This window comes from Thermochaetoides thermophila, assembly GCF_000221225.1.
Source record: "Thermochaetoides thermophila DSM 1495 unplaced genomic scaffold scf7180000011816, whole genome shotgun sequence".
Lineage (NCBI taxonomy): Eukaryota > Fungi > Ascomycota > Sordariomycetes > Sordariales > Chaetomiaceae > Thermochaetoides > Thermochaetoides thermophila.
Genome location: NW_006383032.1, coordinates 6,205,884 through 6,224,575, shown reverse-complemented (window position 1 = coordinate 6,224,575; position 18,692 = coordinate 6,205,884). Strand labels below are relative to the sequence as shown.

General features: G+C 56.2%; 4 protein-coding genes across 4 annotated transcripts; 1 reads left to right on the top strand and 3 right to left on the bottom strand.

Annotated features, from left to right (window-relative positions):
- Positions 1-1,940: 1,940 nt before the first annotated feature.
- Positions 1,941-4,682, top strand: CTHT_0037950 (putative phosphate metabolism protein; the record flags this gene model as incomplete). Its single annotated transcript, XM_006694154.1, has 3 exons — positions 1,941-3,339; positions 3,404-3,802; positions 3,856-4,682. The coding sequence occupies 3 exons, from the start codon at positions 1,941-1,943 to the stop codon at positions 4,680-4,682; spliced, it is 2,625 nt and encodes an 874-aa protein (XP_006694217.1).
- A 654-nt stretch (positions 4,683-5,336) lies between these two features.
- CTHT_0037940 (uncharacterized protein) lies at positions 5,337-8,343 on the bottom strand (the record flags this gene model as incomplete). The annotated part of the gene is made up of 10 exons (XM_006694153.1): positions 5,337-5,540; positions 5,615-6,381; positions 6,464-6,550; positions 6,604-6,817; positions 6,869-7,152; positions 7,203-7,332; positions 7,388-7,649; positions 7,705-7,735; positions 7,784-7,858; positions 8,238-8,343. 10 exons carry the CDS (start codon positions 8,341-8,343, stop codon positions 5,337-5,339), a joined length of 2,160 nt encoding a protein of 719 aa, XP_006694216.1.
- A 254-nt stretch (positions 8,344-8,597) lies between these two features.
- On the bottom strand, positions 8,598-10,519 carry CTHT_0037930 (uncharacterized protein; the record flags this gene model as incomplete). The annotated part of the gene is made up of 4 exons (XM_006694152.1): positions 8,598-8,966; positions 9,025-9,357; positions 9,409-9,559; positions 9,609-10,519. 4 exons carry the CDS (start codon positions 10,517-10,519, stop codon positions 8,598-8,600), a joined length of 1,764 nt encoding a protein of 587 aa, XP_006694215.1.
- Positions 10,520-12,625: 2,106 nt separating this feature from the next.
- Positions 12,626-18,156, bottom strand: CTHT_0037920 (uncharacterized protein; the record flags this gene model as incomplete). Its single annotated transcript, XM_006694151.1, has 4 exons — positions 12,626-15,583; positions 16,136-16,585; positions 16,725-16,876; positions 17,880-18,156. 4 exons carry the CDS (start codon positions 18,154-18,156, stop codon positions 12,626-12,628), a joined length of 3,837 nt encoding a protein of 1,278 aa, XP_006694214.1.
- Positions 18,157-18,692: the final 536 nt, after the last annotated feature.

Sequence of the window (18,692 nt, the reverse complement as noted above, 5' to 3'; positions counted from 1 at the left end):
TCACTCGCCCAGCCACTATCGGTCCAATAAGTCTGGGTTTGCGTAGCAACCTGCAATTGGATCCAGTTGACTCAATGTTGATTCCATGACTATGCTATCGAGATTTGGGGTATTCTCTTCTTTTAGAATTTAGCTTGAGTTGGTGAGAGGACGTATATTTGTCACATCTTGATCTGGATGGCTTCAAGCCGCCCTTCAATCTCTTCCTTGGGCGTCATCCGTCGACTGCTTGCAGATCGGCAGTCTACTTTCGGCACACGTGGTGGCTCATCCTGGCTGTGAGACCAGCTGGCGAACAGGTAACACAGAAATATAAAACGAATTGACAACTTGCAGCATCAAGCTTCACAAAACATCCATGCCGACGACGAGGAGGCCGTTGATATGTGGCACGGTCCTGTCTTGACTGACCTGAACGCAAGGCTGCTCTCGTAGTTGAAATGCACGGACCATTGGACCCTGGTCCCTGTCCCCACAAGCAATTACCGATCGGCCACGACGATCAGTATGGCTCCACATACTCTGCTGGGCAATATTAGGGTTAGGGTTGTGCTTATCCCACAGTTTGGAGCAAACGGGATCTCCAACCAATTTGGCTTGAGCTCGTCAAACTGCCTCAATCTCGTCAAAAAAAATCAGCCGACATTTCATCGATTTCTGTCCCAAGTCCGCACGACATGCGGGATAGTGCCATTTCTGCGCTTCTCCAGCTTGGAGGGCACTGCCACAACTGCAGGAGATGTGGAAAAAGCAGGTTTTCCTCTCAGCAATTGGGAGAGGGATGGCCATCGCAGCTGAAAGGTGGGGCCAGCCACCTGCGGAGAGCGTCGATCTGCTGAAGATTCTGTCTAAAGTCCGATGCCCCGCGCTTTCGTCTCGTCCGCAAGGGATTGCTTTGCATGAGGGGCTGGATGAGTTGCTGCGGAAGGGTTTAGGTGAGGAGATGAATGCGAGAAGCCAGCAATTTAACAGTGTTGCGCGGTATCAATCTAAAACGCCGTCCTGACGCTGTGCAACGACTGGTGTGTTTATTGAGATGTCTAATCAATCGGCAGGAGACAAATTTCAGGGGGGCTAGCTTCACTGATGAACCCGGAGCCGTCAAAGCTCAGCGTTGCATTGTAGCACCGATCCTGTTGATTGCCGGCCGCAACGCCGCGAAACTTGCTTCGCTGAGGGCCCTGGCTCGGGCTCGGGGAGTCGGTTGCTAGAACCATGCATCCGTGGCCCCACTGGCTGTGCAACCCTGTAACTCGTTGCGTCATGATCCAGCGATCCCCAGCTCTGCGGTGTGTGGAGCAAAGAGTTAACCACCTAAGCGACTGAGGCCAAGTTCAGCCAAAAAATGCAAACATCCAATTCTCTCCTCGGAGCTTTTGCTGTTGGAACGTCTGCTCTCTGCTGGACACGAGAGCATCAGCTGGCCGTCTTCAGCCTATCAACGGCTCTCTTGGTGGTTGACCGGAGACTGCCCTGTCTCGAAACGCGCCAGCTCCCCCTGCGGGCCACAATTGGGCCATTCTCACCCAGGTTAGGCCGCGACCAGAATCGGCCACAGGAGCTTCTCAGCGCTACTGCAGTGTCTTGGCTGTTCTCTGAGAGCGCTAAGAAACTACCCTCCTCTCCCCCCCCCTCCCCCCGCGTCCATTCAAAATCTCCATGCCGTCCAGCGTTCCATTTTCCTCCCGCTTAGCGATCTGACGTGCCTTTTTCAGGAGGCCGCTGTCCACTGCCACGAGACGACAGCGACCCTCATTTCATCCATCTCGACGACGGAAGAACAGCTCTACGTCTGATCCTCAACCTGTCCACACCTCCAGCGACCATCACCAACCTCGCCATTTCCAATTAATCCGTCATCTGAACCAAATCAAACAACCAGAGCAGGAGAGTGTGCCGGCCGCAGACCTTTCTGCACGCCCATGGCGGACCCAGTGGACATGAGCGAAGTTGATAAAGTACCGCCCGCAAGCTTGTCGGGCATGCTCTCGACACTGGCCCCTGTGGCCGTGATGTCGGGAGCATACCTCGCTATCTTCCTGGTCCTACGACGGACTCAGCGCCGCTACTATGCTCCTCGAACGTATCTGGGCAGCTTGCGCGAGAGCGAGCGCTCGCCTCCTCTGCCGAACGGCTTCATCGACTGGTTCTTCAGCTTCTGGAAGATCCCCGACATCTATGCGCTGCAGCACCAGTCGCTCGATGCTTACCTCTACATCCGCTTCCTGCGTCAGGCCTTTATCATGATGCTCGTCGGCTGTCTCGTCACCTGGCCTATCCTATTCCCCGTCAACGCCACTGGTAGCGGCCGCCAACGCCAGCTCGACATCCTGTCGTACGCCAACATCGATAACAAGACCGAGAGTGACCGTTACTATGCCATCGTCTTCGTCTCCTGGGCCTACTTCGGCTTCATCATGTACATGATCATGCGCGAGTGCATCTTCTACATCAACCTACGCCAGGCCTTCCTGCTGAGCCCCTTCTACTCCGAGCGCATCTCGTCGCGTACCGTGCTGTTCACCGACGTTCCCGAGCCGTACCTGACCGAGGCTAAGCTGCGCAGGGTCTTTGGCTCGGCCGTTAACCGCGTCTGGATCACCAGCGACACCAGCGAGGTCGACGACTTGGTTACTGAGCGCGACAAGGTCGCCATGCGCCTGGAGAACGCCGAGGTCAACCTGATCAAGCTGGCCAACAAGCTGCGGCAGCGCGCCATCAAGAACGGCACTGACACCGAGAAGGCCCCCATCGTGGGCGACCATGCCAATGAGGAGTCTGGCAGCGTTGCTGCTCGCTGGGTCCCCGCCGAGAAGCGCCCGACGCACCGTCTTGGTCCTCTGGGTCTGTGGGGTGAGAAGGTCGACTCGATCAACTGGTGCCGTGAGCAGCTGGCCCGTCTCGTCCCCGAGGCCGATGCCGCCCAAGCCAAGTACCGCACGGGTGGCTACAAGCGGATCAATGCCGTATTCATCGAGTTCAAGACCCAGATCGATGCCGAGGTCGCCTCGCAGACGCTGGCTCACCACCTGGGCTATCACATGCAGTCGTATGTTGGTATCCGCCCCGATGAGGTTGTCTGGGACTCGCTGGCCATCCCGTGGTGGCAGAAGGTTATCCGCCGCTACATCGTGTTTGGCTTCATTTTCGCCATGATCCTATTCTGGGCGATTCCCGTTGCCTTTGTCGGTCTTGTCAGCAACGTCAACTACCTTGCTACCATCAGCTGGCTCGAGTGGATCAAGGACATTCCCGCTGTTATCCTCGGTGTTATTACCGGTCTGTTGCCGTCTGTCATGCTGTCTATTCTCATGTCGCTGGTTCCCATTATCATTCGCCGTAAGTTGTCCTGGTTGCGGGTTAGCATTGAGCCTGGCTGATTTAACTTCTCTTTTGTCAACAGTGTGCGGCAGGATTGCCGGCGAGCCCTCACAGTCGAGGATCGAGCTGTTCACGCAAAATGCCTATTTTGCCTTCCAGGTCATCCAGGTCTTCCTCGTCACAACACTCTCGTCGTCCGCTACGGCTGTGGCTAAGCAGATCGTCGACAACCCGACCAGCGCCACGTCCATCCTGGCCAACAACCTGCCCAAGGCGTCCAATCTCTACATTTCCTACTTCATCGTCCAGGGTCTGAGCATCGCCACCAGCGAGCTGACCCAGATTACCGGCTTCGTCATCTTCTACCTCATGTACAAGCTGCTGGCCAACACCCCTCGCGCCCTCTACCAGAAGTGGACCACGCTCAGCGCCATCTCGTGGGGCAGCACCCTGCCTATCTACACTAACATTGCCGTCATTGGTATGTCTCCGCTCTTTAGGGTCTGGAAACTTTCCCGCTAAAACGTTTTGCAGCCATTACCTACTCGTGCATCGCCCCCCTGATGCTCGGCTGGGCCACCATCGCCATGTTCCTCTTCTACATCGCCTGGCGCTACAACGTCTTCTTCGTCACCGACACTCAGGTCGACACCCGCGGTCTGATCTACCCGTATGCCATCAAGCAGCTCTTTACCGGCCTGTACCTCGCCGAGCTGTGCATGATCGGTTTGTTCGGTGCCTCCGCCTCGCCCGGCCCCCTCATCCTCATGGTCATCTACCTCGTCTTCACTGCCCTCTTCCACATCTCCCTTAACTCGTCGCTCAACCCCCTGCTGTACAACCTGCCGCGCACGCTGCTCTCGGAGGAGGAAGAGATCCGTCTGATGGATCCCGAGGCTGGCGTCGGCCCGTCCCGCTCGGCGGACGAGACTGCCGAGAAGACTGAGGTCAAGGATCTCAATGACGACGGTGTCGTCGATGACACCGAGGCCCACGTCGCCGCCGCGCGCCAGGCTGCCAAGGTCACCGACCGCAGTGGTAACTTCCTTACGCGCTTCTTCCAGCCGTGGATATATGCAAATTATTATGTCCTGCGCAAGCTTGTGCCAAGGCATATTCAGCTGGAGCAGTATTCCGAGGAGGTTGCTTCTAATGCGTACCATCCCCCCAACACGAAGAGCCCGGCACCGTTGCTGTGGATCCCGGAGGATCCGGCTGGCGTGAGCAAGCAAGAGGTTGCGCATACTAGCAGAGTGATTCCCATCACCGATGAAGGGTGTACGTTGAGCGAGGACGGGAAGCTCATTTGGGATAAGGAGCGGACGAGGCCGCCGGTTTGGGAGGAGAAGATTTATTATTAAAAGTAGAAATTGGCTGCAGGGAAGGGACGGGGGAAAGGAAGGGAGTTGCACCATTCATTATTATTCATCGTTTCGCGTTCCTGCTGGACGGATAAAAATGGTTTGAAGTGACTTGCCTTACTGTGGCTGTGGCCAATGGACAGTTTGCATGCATGCGTGCATGCACTGAACTGATACCCGCATTTCTTGCTTTCTTGCAGTTTGTTGAGTTGAGTATTCGATACCAAGACCTGGAAAGACTGAGTCGCGTTGGAATCGTATAGATAGCTTGACACTCTTTGCCATGGGTGGGCGGTAATATATTTTCCTTGCGTCTTCTAAGGTAAAACGCTGCTTCCTACACGTCTGGCTGGGTGGTTTTGACGATATGTCCGAAAGGGCGCTCGCTGTATTTAACTACTACTACCTTGATCTCTAACATTAATGCTGCCGAGTTGATATGGTTAATAGCTACCCCTAAGGACAATCCATACCCTAAAGACTCCGTGCTCTCAAGTGAACGATATTACACCCTCTAACATGCCGGCACCCAATATATCGTCAGCTGGCATATCGTCTCAAAAAGGCGGCATCAGAAGCCTTAAAGTGATATCACTTCTGGTGACGGCAGAGCCCTTGGTGACCCCTGGTCTCCAACCCCTTTCTTGTGGGACATCAGGCAGCAGGCTTGCGATGCATAGTATCATGACGATGGCCATGACTTGGACGGCTGCTCATGCCGAAGGTGCAGTTTCTGCCCTCCTTTGGGCCTGAGATGCCATTACCCTTGTTGAAAACCGTGCCACTTGGCGACGGGATAGAGGCAGGAGACGGAGGACCTAGCCAGACCTTCCGGTCCTCCTTGATGAGATCAGCAGCCTGGGGGAGGGAGTCTAACAGTTAGCGCACACCTTCTCCCCCTACACAACGCTCAAAACACGGGGAAGACTCACCTTCTCAGCAACAGCGTATACCCCCGCTTGCAAGTGCGCCCCGACGACCAGCGGCATAATCCCCGCGTCAACAACCCTAACATTCGCCGTCCCATAAACCACCAGCCTCGGATTCACCACACCACCCATATCCAAAGGCATCATCGCCGTCGTCCCCGACACATGAAACTCGGTCTGGATCCTCTCCTTGACCGCCCCCAGCAGCGCTTCGTTATCCTGCTCATTGTCTCCCTCCTCCTCATACGTCTTCTCAGCATCCTCCACGGTAGCAGGATCAGCCCACGGCTTTCCCGGTCGAGGCATCAGCTCTTGCATCGCCTTTGTGGCAATCACCCTCCGGTTGAACCGCAACGCCTGCACTAACAGGGCACAATCATACTCGTGCGCACAGTAGCGCGGGTCTAGGGCGACGTTGCCCGCTACGCCCCTCTCCCCTGCAAGCAAATCCCTATTCAGTGCCCTCACACTTCCCCTACTGAGAGGCCTCTGTACGGAAACCGTCAATGTGCCGATCGAATCGGCCATGATCTCCAGAGCGGGGAGGTCTTTCCGGGCGAGGAGTTTGCGCAAGACGGCGAGTTGGGCGGTATACCCGCGGACGAGCGAGGTGTGTCGGCCCGAACCGGGGGGTAGGGATTGCAGGGAGAAGGTGGGGGAGGTGAGGTTCGCGATGGTGTTGAAGAAGGGGTGGTGATTCGTGTCGTTGGCGAGGAGGGCGTGGAGGGAAGTGAAGGCAACGGTTGTTATGAGGGGGGAGGTTAGGGGTCCTAGGGAAAAGTTAGTTTTGATGGGTGAGGAGGAGAGAGGGAAAGGGGGGGGGGGGGCAACTGGGAAGCCTAAGGGCCTTACCTGTGCGGTTGGCGGAGTACTCTTGTTTGGCTCGCTCGAGGACGGGGCCGACGAGTGAGTGCTCGGTGAAGAGGCCGGGTTTGGTGTCTGTGACGTTAGCCGTGCACATTTGTGAGCGGTAGGTGGTTAAGAGAGCATACAATTGTAGAACGCCCCGACCATAGCGTGGTCCTGCAAGTTGAAGCCAACGCCTGGCAGGTTGACATGCACCGAGACGTTCAGCTCGTTGAGAATTGGCGCAGGACCGATTCCCGAGACCTGTAGCAGAGCAGGCGAGACGATGGCTCCAGCGGCGAGGATGACTTCGTGGTTGCATGACACGGTCCGGCGAGGCTCCTCCGCGGATGTCGTGAACTGCGCATCTGTTAGCCGTGTTATGAGTCCGATCTCATGCTCAAAACTTACCTCAACTCCATATGCCACAGCCACCCTTCTCCCAAAATGCGGTGCCACGATCGTGCTGTTCTCCTCCGTCCTAAGCAGCAGCCGCGTAACGGTCTGCTGAACAGCCAGATGGAGGTTAGGGCGATGATGCAGTACCGGATCGAGGTAGGCCCTCCTAGCGTCGTGGCGGGACTGGTTCTTGGCCAACATGCTGGCGGGCACAATCATGGCTCCCAATAGGGCACCTGTGTTTGGGTCGGGCTGAACGGGCATGCCAAGCTCGGAGAAGCCCTGCAGGAAGTTGCCTGGACAAGTTAGCAAAGATCGGCGGCATTGGTCATGATAGACTACGTACTTGACTGGTTGTAGAGGTAGTTGGGATAGGTCACTTCGAGGGGACCGTTTGTACCGTGGAGCGTGAGATCAGGCCTAATCGGCAGGGTATCCGCATGTGCTTGGGGGAAATTGGCCTCGAAGCGCTCATTCTGATGTCTGTCAGGAAAAATTCTGTCATGATACGAGCATCAGGACAATGCTCACCTTCTTGAAATACGGCAAGAGCCCCTTCCAGCCCCAGCCAGGGTTGCCCAGGGCTTCCCAGGCATTGTAGTCGGCCACCGTGCCCCTCGTCATGACGATCCCGTTAAGGATGCTGCCACCACCAACAACATGACCCTGACCATAGTCCCTGGTTCGGTTGTCGAGGAACTCCTGGCGAGTAGTCGTGAAGTTCCAGTTATACGCGGGAGGGAAGCCGTGGCCGATGAGGCCAGGGACAGTGACGATTTCAGAACAGGAGTCACTAGGTAGCGTTAGGAAGAGTCTTCAGGAGCAAATTTTTTTTTCCGGATACGTACAGGTCACCAGCCTCAAGAATGAGTACAGTCACTATATCTTGTTAGCTTCATGCCCCGTCAGTACCAAAGATCGACCGACCTTCAGGGTCTTCGCTCAGCCGATTAGCCACAACAAGACCAGACACGCCGCCGCCAACTATGATGTAGTCGTAGGCTGGAAGAAGAAGACGGGAGATGTCATCAGGGGTGATTAGAAGGGCTTGGGTTGGCAAGAAAGTCGCCCAGGCGAGCAGAATCCACAACAAAACTTGGAAGGCCATGTCGGTCAACCGCTCATCCCGAGACAAATAGCACAATATACAATAACTCGGGAAATGTAAGCGGAAGCCAATGTATGTACAAGTGAAAGATAAAGACGTGGGCAGCAGTGATATGGATGAGCGAATGAATGGAGTCAAGGAAGTCGAGTGAATGACTAGGTGTATGCGTGTAGGCAAAGGAATGTTAACAGATGCTATAAGCAAAAAAAAAAATAAAAAATAAAAGCCTCGCCAGATTCATAATCACTCTCCTTTCATCGGAACTCCGCTCACTTGGCCCAAGCATCACGGCGTTGATACTTAAGCGGTGAGCCCTGTTGTTTGACATCTTTTCCGCCCACAAAACCACAAGCTGCATAGCTTGCTGAGGCTCATGCATGTTGCCGTTTGTCTATGGTTGCACTATGACCGACCTATAACTCCTACAGTGTATTACTAGCTCTATATTGTCTAAAGACCATTGTGATTGTTTGCTTCATGACATTGGACAACATTGAATATCCAAGTGCGAATAGTCACAGAATCGACGCACGACTCCCACTCAGTCACTCAGTGGCTTCTTCCTTCCCATTGCAACTTTCCTCAGACCTGCAATCTCAACCTGAACTCTAACCTTTATTCCCCCTTGAGAATCTATATCTTCTCCCTCTCGCTGACACTCTCTTGCTTTTCTCCTCTACTCCTCTCCCCCTCCAACACCACACTCGGCGTCTGAATACCATCAGAGGTGTCGGCATCCACACTCTTGGGCGCATGGCCCTGCGTCCCAAGCCTGACAAACGGAAGAAACAGGAAGCTACCAGCGCTCAGCCCAATCGACACCTGAAAGGCCTTCTCATACGGCACCATGATATCGGCCATGGCCGCGGCCGAGCTCTTCGTTGAGGAGAATACCGCTGTCGACAGACCCAACGCAATCGCACTGCTCAGCCGGAAGATGGTGTTGAAAATACCACCAGCGAGTGCCTGTTGATGCGGCGGCAATGACTGCATCACATACATCTGCGAATCGTCAGCCTTGACCACAAGATAGCCACAGAAGAAGGGGGGGGGGACCTACGTTGGCGACATTAAACTGGAAATCGGCGCCGACGACAGCCAGGATAAGCGATGGGAAGATGAAGGCCCAATAGGGACTGTTGAGCTTCATCACGGATAGCAGGACTGCCGCGGCGACGTATGCACACGACCCGATAACCAACAGCAACGTGTTGTTGATGCGATGCAGTACGGAGCCAGCAATGCCATTATAAATTAGCCCGGCGATCGCTTGAGGCAGCAAGTGGACGGCGACTGTGAGCGGCTTCAGGTGCTGAACCTCTTGCATGAAGAAGGACAGCCAAAACTGCGACGAGATGAACGACATGTACCCTGGCAGACAGCTCAGAATGATCTGCTTCTGTCAGCGCGTGTCTCACAGAGATGTTGTGATAGTACGACGTACGAAGGTGAAGTTACGGTCTTTCCAGATGTGCGGTGGCATCGGGGGCGTCGGATAGACCGTTTCCCACCAAGCAAAGATGACGAGCAGGGCGACGCCGATGACGATCAGCGCGATGACCCATTTGCCTTTCCACTCATCGTCCGGTCCAATACTGTTTCAGGTCAGCGTTGAACAGGTTTGGCAAGACTTGCAAGACTTACGTAACGCCAGCCGTCAGAAGACCCGTGCCAAAGATAGTCAACGCAGTACCGACGAAGTCGAACGTCTTCATGAACGTCTTAAGCCTCTCCCTGAACGGTTGGTCCGGGGGGAATGCCTCGACCTTGGGGATCGTCCAGATCGCTAGTAGCGTGAAGATAACCCACAGAATGGCGATGAAGATGTAAGCCGCTCTCCAGTTAAAGATCATAGTTGCAATCCCGCTAACGATACTCCCGAACACAAATCCCAACGGGTTTCCCGCACTGAACGCCGAAAACGCCAAGTTCTTCCTCTTCGACGGCGTTGCGTACGCCGCACCCATAATCCCAATCGCCGGTGGCACCACCATGGCCGAGCTGATTCCCAAAATCCCACACACCACATCCATCCAGAACGGATTTTGCGCGAACGCTACGAGCAACGAAAATGCACTGAACGATCCCATCCCCACAATAAACGTCGCCTTCCTCCCCAATAGATCCGCCAACTGTCCCAATCCCAGCTGGAACGCGCCCGCCGTGAGCGCCGTTGACGCTGTGATCCACGTGATCTGGCCCTGCGTCATGTCGAGCGAGTGCCCAATGGACGCGGTGATGATGGCGCTGGCGCCCTGGGAGAAGGACGATGTGGCGGTCGCCATGGTCGCCTGGAACACGAACGCCCCTTCCTGCACCGTGTTCCTGAAGCAGGCCGGGCGTTCGCCGAAGGTGTTAGCCGGCTTGGCGCCGGCTTTCTCGGCGTCGGCATTGTCTTGGGTCGGGGTCGGAGCCTCTGCCGTGGCGGTTGACCCGGTCGTGTCGGTGCCCTCCGGGGACACGGAGCTAGCTGACTGCCCGGTGCGGGCCATACTTGCGCCATTGTCAGCTTGTTGCATCAGGGAGAGGGTGCTCTTCTCGTCGGCGGACGCCATGGTGAGCTGGAACGGAGTATCTGCCACGCACAGGCACGAGCGTGGGATGAGAAACCGCTGGGCAGGAGCCCTTCTAAAAAAGGTTTTCTCTGCCCTGTCTCACAAGCATCGTGCAAGCGCTAAAGGTCCCTCCCCAACCCAAGCTAGTATTAGCAGTTGGATCCTCTCCGCATAGCGGGAGCCGGGGTGGCGCTCGGATCTACGATGCGCCTTCTGCTGCCTGCCTGCCTGTCATCGTCATCTCGTTCGATTCCCGTTACCCCTTTGGGAGACAAACCGGTTAGCTCATCATCGGCGTTATCGGAGACGACATTTTTTGGCGGAAAAACTTGAGCCCTAGAAACGGTCTGGAAGCTCTCATCGGCGTCAGCAATGGAGGGCATTCACAATTTCACATGGGACCGTGGGGACTGGTGGCTTTAGCGCGCTGTTTGTCGTCGCTGACAAAAAGCCGAATCTGGGCCCCAGTTCTTGCAGGAACGGTGTAGGAACGGGCCGATGGGCCCAGTTGATGATAGGTCCTGGTCCCGAGGGTTGAGGGGAGAATTTGGGCGCCTAGGGTTTTTCTCCGGTAATAGCATCTCGGATGAGACTCCTGAGAAGGACAACATATGAGACATGAGATGTTCGACCTGAGAGTAGGTGTGTAAGAACCTCAAAAGTCTCGACCCGGTCTGAGTGCACGCAGAAATCGGAATTGCATCTGGGAACTGAATACAAGTTTACCAGAGTCTCTCTGGTTCGGCCAATGATGCGTGTAACACCCAAAAACCTTACCCCTTGGCACTGCTTCATGGTGGATGTTGACTTCTGATATGTCACTTGTGCCGTGAGTGTAACAGTTCGTAATAGTGTGATACACATGACGGAGGCTGAAGATGTTAGAATAATATCAGATACTGGCTTAGTAATATTCAACACAGTTGCGCTGTCCCTTTCCAGGGTGATGTCAGCTGCAAAGGCATGTCCAATATCAGGGTTAGGGTCGAGAGAGAAAGAGAGGCTGTTGGGGCTCTCGATGCTCAGGGCTCGTAAAGAGCAACACAAACAGGTCTCACATTCTTTTCTACATGCGTGTCATGCCCATGAGCTGATCTGTCAGTGCAGCTCCTATATCCTATCACCTTAGAGAGCATTGGCCAACGTCAACGGGTCATCACCTGTGGAAACGCAAACTCGTCACTGTCGCTTTTCTCCTCTACCAGCCACATCTTTTCTCATGAAAGAAAAAAGCAAACTTGGAAAATCTCCTCTCGATGATCCTGGTGGTCTTAGACTTGCCGAGGTAGCCGCCCCTGCCTTCTTATCTTGAAGTAAGACAAACTTGAGAGACAAGACAGACAATTCGGGGTTTTTACCTTTCTCCCACTAAGGAAGCACATCACAGCAGACGATGAGAGGCAAGGGTACACCAACTGGAGTGAACAAATCAATGACTTAGGTGCAGACCGCCTTTCCTTACTTAACCTAGTAGTAGTAAACTACCCTCCCTGGATCCTTTCGTCTCAGTAGTTGAATGAGTAGTAGTACCTGCAGTTGTTGTAATAATAGAAAGGTATCTAATTGCCTAGGTGTAATAGCTTTTTGTCCTCTCAAGATCCAAGAATGATGGTAATAATGGTGAGGGAGAGGATGGGAATGATGATGATGATAAGACTATGACATGAGCGAGGAGCTATTTATGCGTAATCACTTAGATTACCAATAACCAAGCCAAATGAAAGAGATGCATGTGAACAGGAAACCAAGAATAACCAAAAGCCGATACATCCACGATATCATAAGGTAGATACCCGTCTCATACTACCTAGGGTAGATCTCTCGTCTTTCTTAAGACCTCCGTTTTTGATGTCCCCTCTCTTCTCCCATGTCGGCCATTGTCAGTATCAGATTCAGAACAGACGCCCTGCATATCACATAAACCTCTCCATGATGAGAAACTACCTCTTGTCCTTCTTGCTATCCAAGAAAAACACCTCAAGATAAAACAAAAAAAAAATAAACCGCCTCTCCATGCAAGAGTACCAACGAAACCAGCCCATATTTCATTTCATTATCTCAACCTTCCCCACCTTAATCCGATTCCCTTCCCCCCCCTTTTCCTATCTAAACATGATGCAACGGCGTAACCTGCTGCAGCATCCACGGCTCCGCAGGGAAATTCCCTCCCCAGAAGGGATTCCCCGTTTCCACGGGCGCCGTTTCATCCGTTCCATACGCAAACTGGTCAACGCCGCCGGGCGCCAAGCTCCATGGCATCGACTGGTTCTGCTCCAGGTACGACGCCACCTCGCTCGACGAGTAGGCCGGCAGCTTGGGCATGGCGAGTGCCACTTGCTGCTGTTGTTGACCGGCCGTGGCAGGGTGGACCGGGTGTGGATGGTGCGAGTGGGGATGGGGGTGTGAGAGCTGCGGGCTGGGCATGGCACCAGCAGACTGTGGGGAGTGTTGCTGAAGCGGCTGCTGGAAGCGCCAGAGGGCAGAGGCAGCAGCAGTCTCAGGGTCAGAAGGGTCCGGGTGTGAGGGGTGCGAGGGGTGCGAGGGGTGCGAGAGATGGGCGCTGTTGATGGGCGTGAAGGACATGGACGCTGAGCGCGGCGTCTTGGCGTGGTCGGCGTGCATGCTGTCTGGGCCGACCGACGACGCAGGCTCGACGGTGCTCGCGCGCGAGGAGCTGTGCTTGTCCTCATCGACGGCCAGGATCTCGCCGTTGTTGACCACCTTGAAGGCCTGCTGCCTCCACTCCTCGAGCCCGCCGCCGCCCATGCGAACGCTGAACTTGGTTTCGCCCGAGTTGCTGGCTGGCGGTCGCCTGCCCTTGTACCGCTCGTAATCCTGCTTGACCATCTCGTAGAAGCACGTCATCTCGCGGAAGTAGGTGACGTACGTCTCGGCCATCTTGAGGTAGGTGGCCATATGACTCAGCATTTTGTACATGAGTCCGGTTGGGCCGTCCTTCATCACGTCTAGGTCGCCGACGACATCCTTCGGGAGCATATGCTCCTTAGTGTCCATGTGGGGGAAGTGGACGGCGTAGATGCCGACAAATGCTGCGGTCCACACGGCGAACAGGACGAGCGACGACATGGGCAGCTTCTCCCTGCAAATCTCAGTGAGATCGACAATTACTTTGGCAGCGTCGAAGACATGCTCGGCACTGGTCTCCCAGAATCCAGAAGGCTCTTGCCCTGCCGGGAACGTGGGCTCGTCGAGCGGGCCGATAGGCCTGTCGCAGAGAATCGGGATGAAAGGAATGTATTCGCGATGAAGCATGATGCGGCATATGCTGCCGAGCATGTGCAGCGAGACATAGACGCTGCTTGCTTGATGATTTTCATGCTTGTAATAGTTGCTCTGCGACCATCGGAAGTGCTCCGGCAGGTCCTCGTAGAAGGCCTCAAGCTTCGCCCTCAGCTGGTAGAAGGTCGAGTCGGGGGACCAAGGTGGATGCTCTTCCGTAAAGCGACCGCCGGCAAAACTCCACTTCGAGATCTCGCCCCAGAGATCAACGAGCCGGACGAAGCGGCCCAGAACGCTGTCGCTGATCTTGCGATTGTCATCCGGTTTCTGGCCCGGCAACGGTTTCAAGAAGCCAGTGTAGACCTCTTCAGAAAGATCAAAGGAGACTTCGGAGCAGGGTAGCTGGATCTGCAGGTCCTCCGAACGGATGGTCGAGACGCGATCCTTGCCACAACCCAACAGACGGTCCAAGATCAGACAGCTGAACATGGTCCGTCTTCTAATCTCCTTGGCAATGATCCTCTGGCCCGGGGGTATTGAGTCCAGAGATGTCTGTTGCCGCTTGTGGAAACTGACCCTGCTGGGTTCCCGGTCACCATCACCCAGGCCCAGGGCCTGGGCCATGCGGATGGCAACACCCACATACATCCAGGCAGCCATCCCGCCGACTCGGGGCCGTGCCTGGCTCCACTCATAGAGGCCTAACATCAAGAAAGCCTGGACGCGTTCGACCGAGGCTACTGTCATGCTCATCCGGAGACCACCAAGGGCCTTGGTGAGGATGTCAGCATAATACTCTGACGCGCTGGCAGCATCGCTCGCGGGCCCGGATGAGCGGCTCTTTTGCACGGGCGAGACAAGTTCGCTGTTCCTGCGCGCTGTGATGTAGGAGACCAGCGTGGTATGGAAGCGCGCTGTTAGCGTGAGGATGCCCAGCAGCACGAGGTTGAAGTCAGGGGCTGTGTCGCTGGGCTTGGACCGGAACCTGTTGCCCAACTTTTCCTTGAGGGTCGCAAGGTGGATGAAGGGCAGCTCGGTGGCAAAGTGCAACCGGTAGATGTCGAACAACTGGTTCCAGACTGTCTCGGTAAGGAACTTGGCCGAGAGGACCTCTTCGGCGATAGCAGGACCCGAGAGGGCATCGCTCGCGCGGACCACATCTTCGGTGCGGCGTGGGCGTTTGCGTTCGGAGCCCTGGTCCAGCTTGGGGCCCGTGGCCGGCTCGGACCGCTTAGGGGGCGCCGGAGCGACCTCGGGGTAGGTACACTCTTTGCCATTCCGGATACAGGTATCGCAAGGGGCATCGCCACCAGTATTGTTGCACTTTATCTTGGACTTGCGGCAGCGGTGACAGGCGATGCTGGACCTCAAGGGGGCACGCTTGATGCCCTTCTTGAAGTCTGGGGCAGCTCCCGGACTACTCGGGCTGGCTGCGGCAGCCGCCATCATGGTCGGCTGCTGTCCCCCGGGGGACCTACCGTCATCCTCGCCGGGGGAGGGAGCAGGGGGAGCGGTTAAGCCCTGAGTGCGGACAGCCCCGACCGCGGCGGGGCGTGGCGGGCTACGAGGCAGCGGTTGGCGAATGTTGGGCAAACGCTCGGGCTGGATGGGCTGAGGGGGTTGCGGGGGATGATGGGCGGCGGTATGTTGCTGCTCGGGCACCGTCGCTGGCTCGATGGGCACATCGGGCGCCGCGGGGGCGAAGGCGTCGTGGAACTTGCGCTTTGGATGTGGCTGTTGTTGATGCTGGTGCTGGTGCTGAGCGGAGGTGGGTGTCGGGGAAGCCGCATCGGAGTCAGGCGGCTCGGGAGGGGAGAGGATAGACTGGATGCGCAGTTGGGAAGCAATCGTGACGGCGGGTTGGGTCGCGCGAGGGACCCGCTAAAGGCAAACAACGAAAAAAAAAAAAGAAAAAAAAAGACGTGAGTGGGAGAAACGGGGCCTTCCCTGGGCCACACTGCACAGTGCAACAGGCGGCTGCAAAGGCCGCTCGGCGGGTAGCGATGCGGGCACGGGAAGGGAGGGCCGAGACTCGATGTTCGGTCGGCGTGAGCTCGGGGCGGACCGCGAGTGGCCGGTGCGAGCTAAATACGCAGGAGAAACGAGGCGACGGTACCGAAGATATTTCTCAAGCCGCTCAGGTTGCTCAGGCTGCTCAACTCGAAAACGTGAGAGGGCAAAAGAGCAGGGTCAGGGTCAGGGTCGGGGGCGACACGGTCGTGTAGCGCGAGGTGTTTGAGCCGTTTGCGCAAGCGACAAAGGGCGTGATTTCGGGGGCTGCGGGCAACGCAATAACAGACAACAGCAGCAGCAGCCTGAGACTGGACGAAGAGCTCCCAAGGACAGGTAGCTTGTGCAGCGTGTTACAGCATCAACCAGCGGAGCAAGTAGCCGTCGACGGCGGGAAGCCGGACGAGTGAGTGGGTGCGGGGAGCAACTCTGTGCGTCTTGTGCCTCCTGGCGGCCAGTAATCCGTGGTCCCGTCTGGTCCTGTCTGGTCCTGTCCTCCTTGCCTTCCTTTTCCACTTCCTGGCCTCCTGCGCGGATAGAGACAATATCACGGAGTAAGTCTGCTTGTTGCTTGTTGGTCGACTCGAGTCGACTGCGGTTGGAGCGCGAAGCAGACGCAGACGAGGGCGACACGGGATCGCGACAGTGCGTGGGAGGAGAAATGTGCTCGGGGGAATGGGGAGCTTCTGTCGGACTCGAGTCTCGACTGCACTGGACGGTTGAGCTGAAGCCGGAGCCGGAGCCGAAGCGGGAGCTAGACCGGTGTATGGAGGCAGAAGGCAGATAGGTAGGCAGTATGGCTTGCAGATGCAATGTCTGGCAGCAGCAGCAGCAGCAGCAGCTAACGGAACCGTCCAGCAACGACAGTAGCAGCGAGTAGTAGGTCAGGCACTGGAGCACAAAGTTCAAACTCGCGAGTCAGAGCCCGAGGCGCAGCGGCGGGAGATGAACACACAAGCTGCAACAATTTGCAGCGAGCAGCAGGTAGCGAGACGGCGCGAGGGCGAATGGTAGGTGTGCGGAAGGGTGTGGGATGGAGAGGCCGGGCTGGAGCAAACAGCTGCACAGTTGTGGGACCCGAGTCGTCCCTGTGCTTTTTGCTTGGAGCTTTAGAATAGGATAATACTGGTACTGCTTGAGAAGCTGAATGTCGCAAACAGAACAGAACTTGGAAGCGGGCAGCACGCTGGAGTGGCTTGACTTGATTTGGCTGGGGCAGCGCGTTCTGTGCTGTGGACGTGTGGACGTGTGGACGGAAAACGGAAACACGGGATGCACACAGCAATTATGCGTCGGTAGCGTCGGTAGCGTCGGCAACGTCGGCAGGCCTGGCAGAGGTGAAGCACGCCGGGACCTGGAGATCAGTGGGTTGATGGGGTTGAAGTGGAAGAGGGGACGCAGAGAAGCGTGGCCGTCGCGGCAAAACGACCCGAGGGATCCTGGCCTCTTTGACTAGAAGTATGTTGAGTGCTGAGTGAGCGATTGAGTGTAAGTAGCGGGCGCAGGCTCGGGCTCGGTGCTGGTGTGTCGTTTGGTGTGCTCCGTAGCCCACAACGCAGCGTTCACTTGTCCCCACGATGCAGGCTCTAGATAAGCTTGTGGCAGCCGGGCATGCACACGATCCCTGCAATTTGCGCTCAACTGAACTGAACTGAACTGAACTGAACGGGGACCTGACTGAGCTTCGGTGCTCGGTGCAGCACCGACGGGCAATGGATATGATGCGTGACGGCAGGGCAGGCTGGAGAGCTGGGGCAAGCTGCGATGCGATGCGACCGAGATTGGATGGATGCACGGGGGTGGAGGGGCGAGGGGCTACCTTAACCTCTGCTGCTTTTCGATAATCTAATTGATGAATGAAACGAAGGAGCGTGGGCTTAGGCTTGGGGTGGGTGTGGACGGAGAGACCAGAGGGTGAAAGTGATGGGATCGTCCAAGATGAGATGGAGTCTCACCAACCGCACTGTGCCCGATCCCATCCACGGGAGGCGACAGGCCGCTGCAAAGCCGAAATGGCCCCTCTGCGCTCTTTTTGCTGGAGAAACCACTGTCGCTGATTGACCAGTAAAGACTTTCTGACCGACAAACCGCCGTTTGACAACTGACTGACAGCTGCTGCAGTCTGGCTGCTGGCAGCCATCGCCGGTCGCCCAGTGCGGGGGATGTGGAGGACACGGAGCAGGAGCTCCAGGCAGGTCAAACCAAACGCCAAGTGCCAAGAGGGCAAGGCCCAGGCAGTGGCTGCTAGGCGCTGGCCCCTGCTCTTTTCCCGGAGTCAAGCTCTGGGGACGGCCCGGCCAACACCGCAGCACCGTTCCTGCCAGTGTGGACGGGAGCATCCTCCACATAGACCCGAGGTGGGCAGTCGCCACTGGAGTTGTTTCCATCTTGGTGTGTGTGTTTGACCACTATCATCTTTCATTTTTTTTAACATGACAATGACAGCTGCGCACAAATGGGCAAGAGCGGGCACAGCGATATTCGATATTCGATATATCTTCTGTATCCCTCCCTGCCTTTCAACTGCGGATTACACGCTACTTTTACCGAAGGTTTTTTTTGGGGGGGGGGGGGTTATTACTCACGCTGCTCGATTCCCTTACCTCACCAAGCTAGCCGGCGTCAATGCCAAGTTCTAGCCCCAATGGCACAATGCTGCCCACCCACATCAATCTTGTTGTGGGCCGTTTTCAGCGATTTTGGCCGACGACGCCGATGCGGCCATCGGGACGAGAAGAGGACGGCTTTCGCTGCGCCAGCGGCTTGGCGCCGAGTCCATGCCCCCATTGCCCGCTGGCAGCGCGACGCTCAAATGGCCCCGCCCCCGCCAGAAATATCAGCGAACACTGTACAGCTGAGGTGAGAGCGTCCTGGGTCGCATGGCAGCTTGCCCGACCAGTCTGGGGCATGACTTTGGATTTGC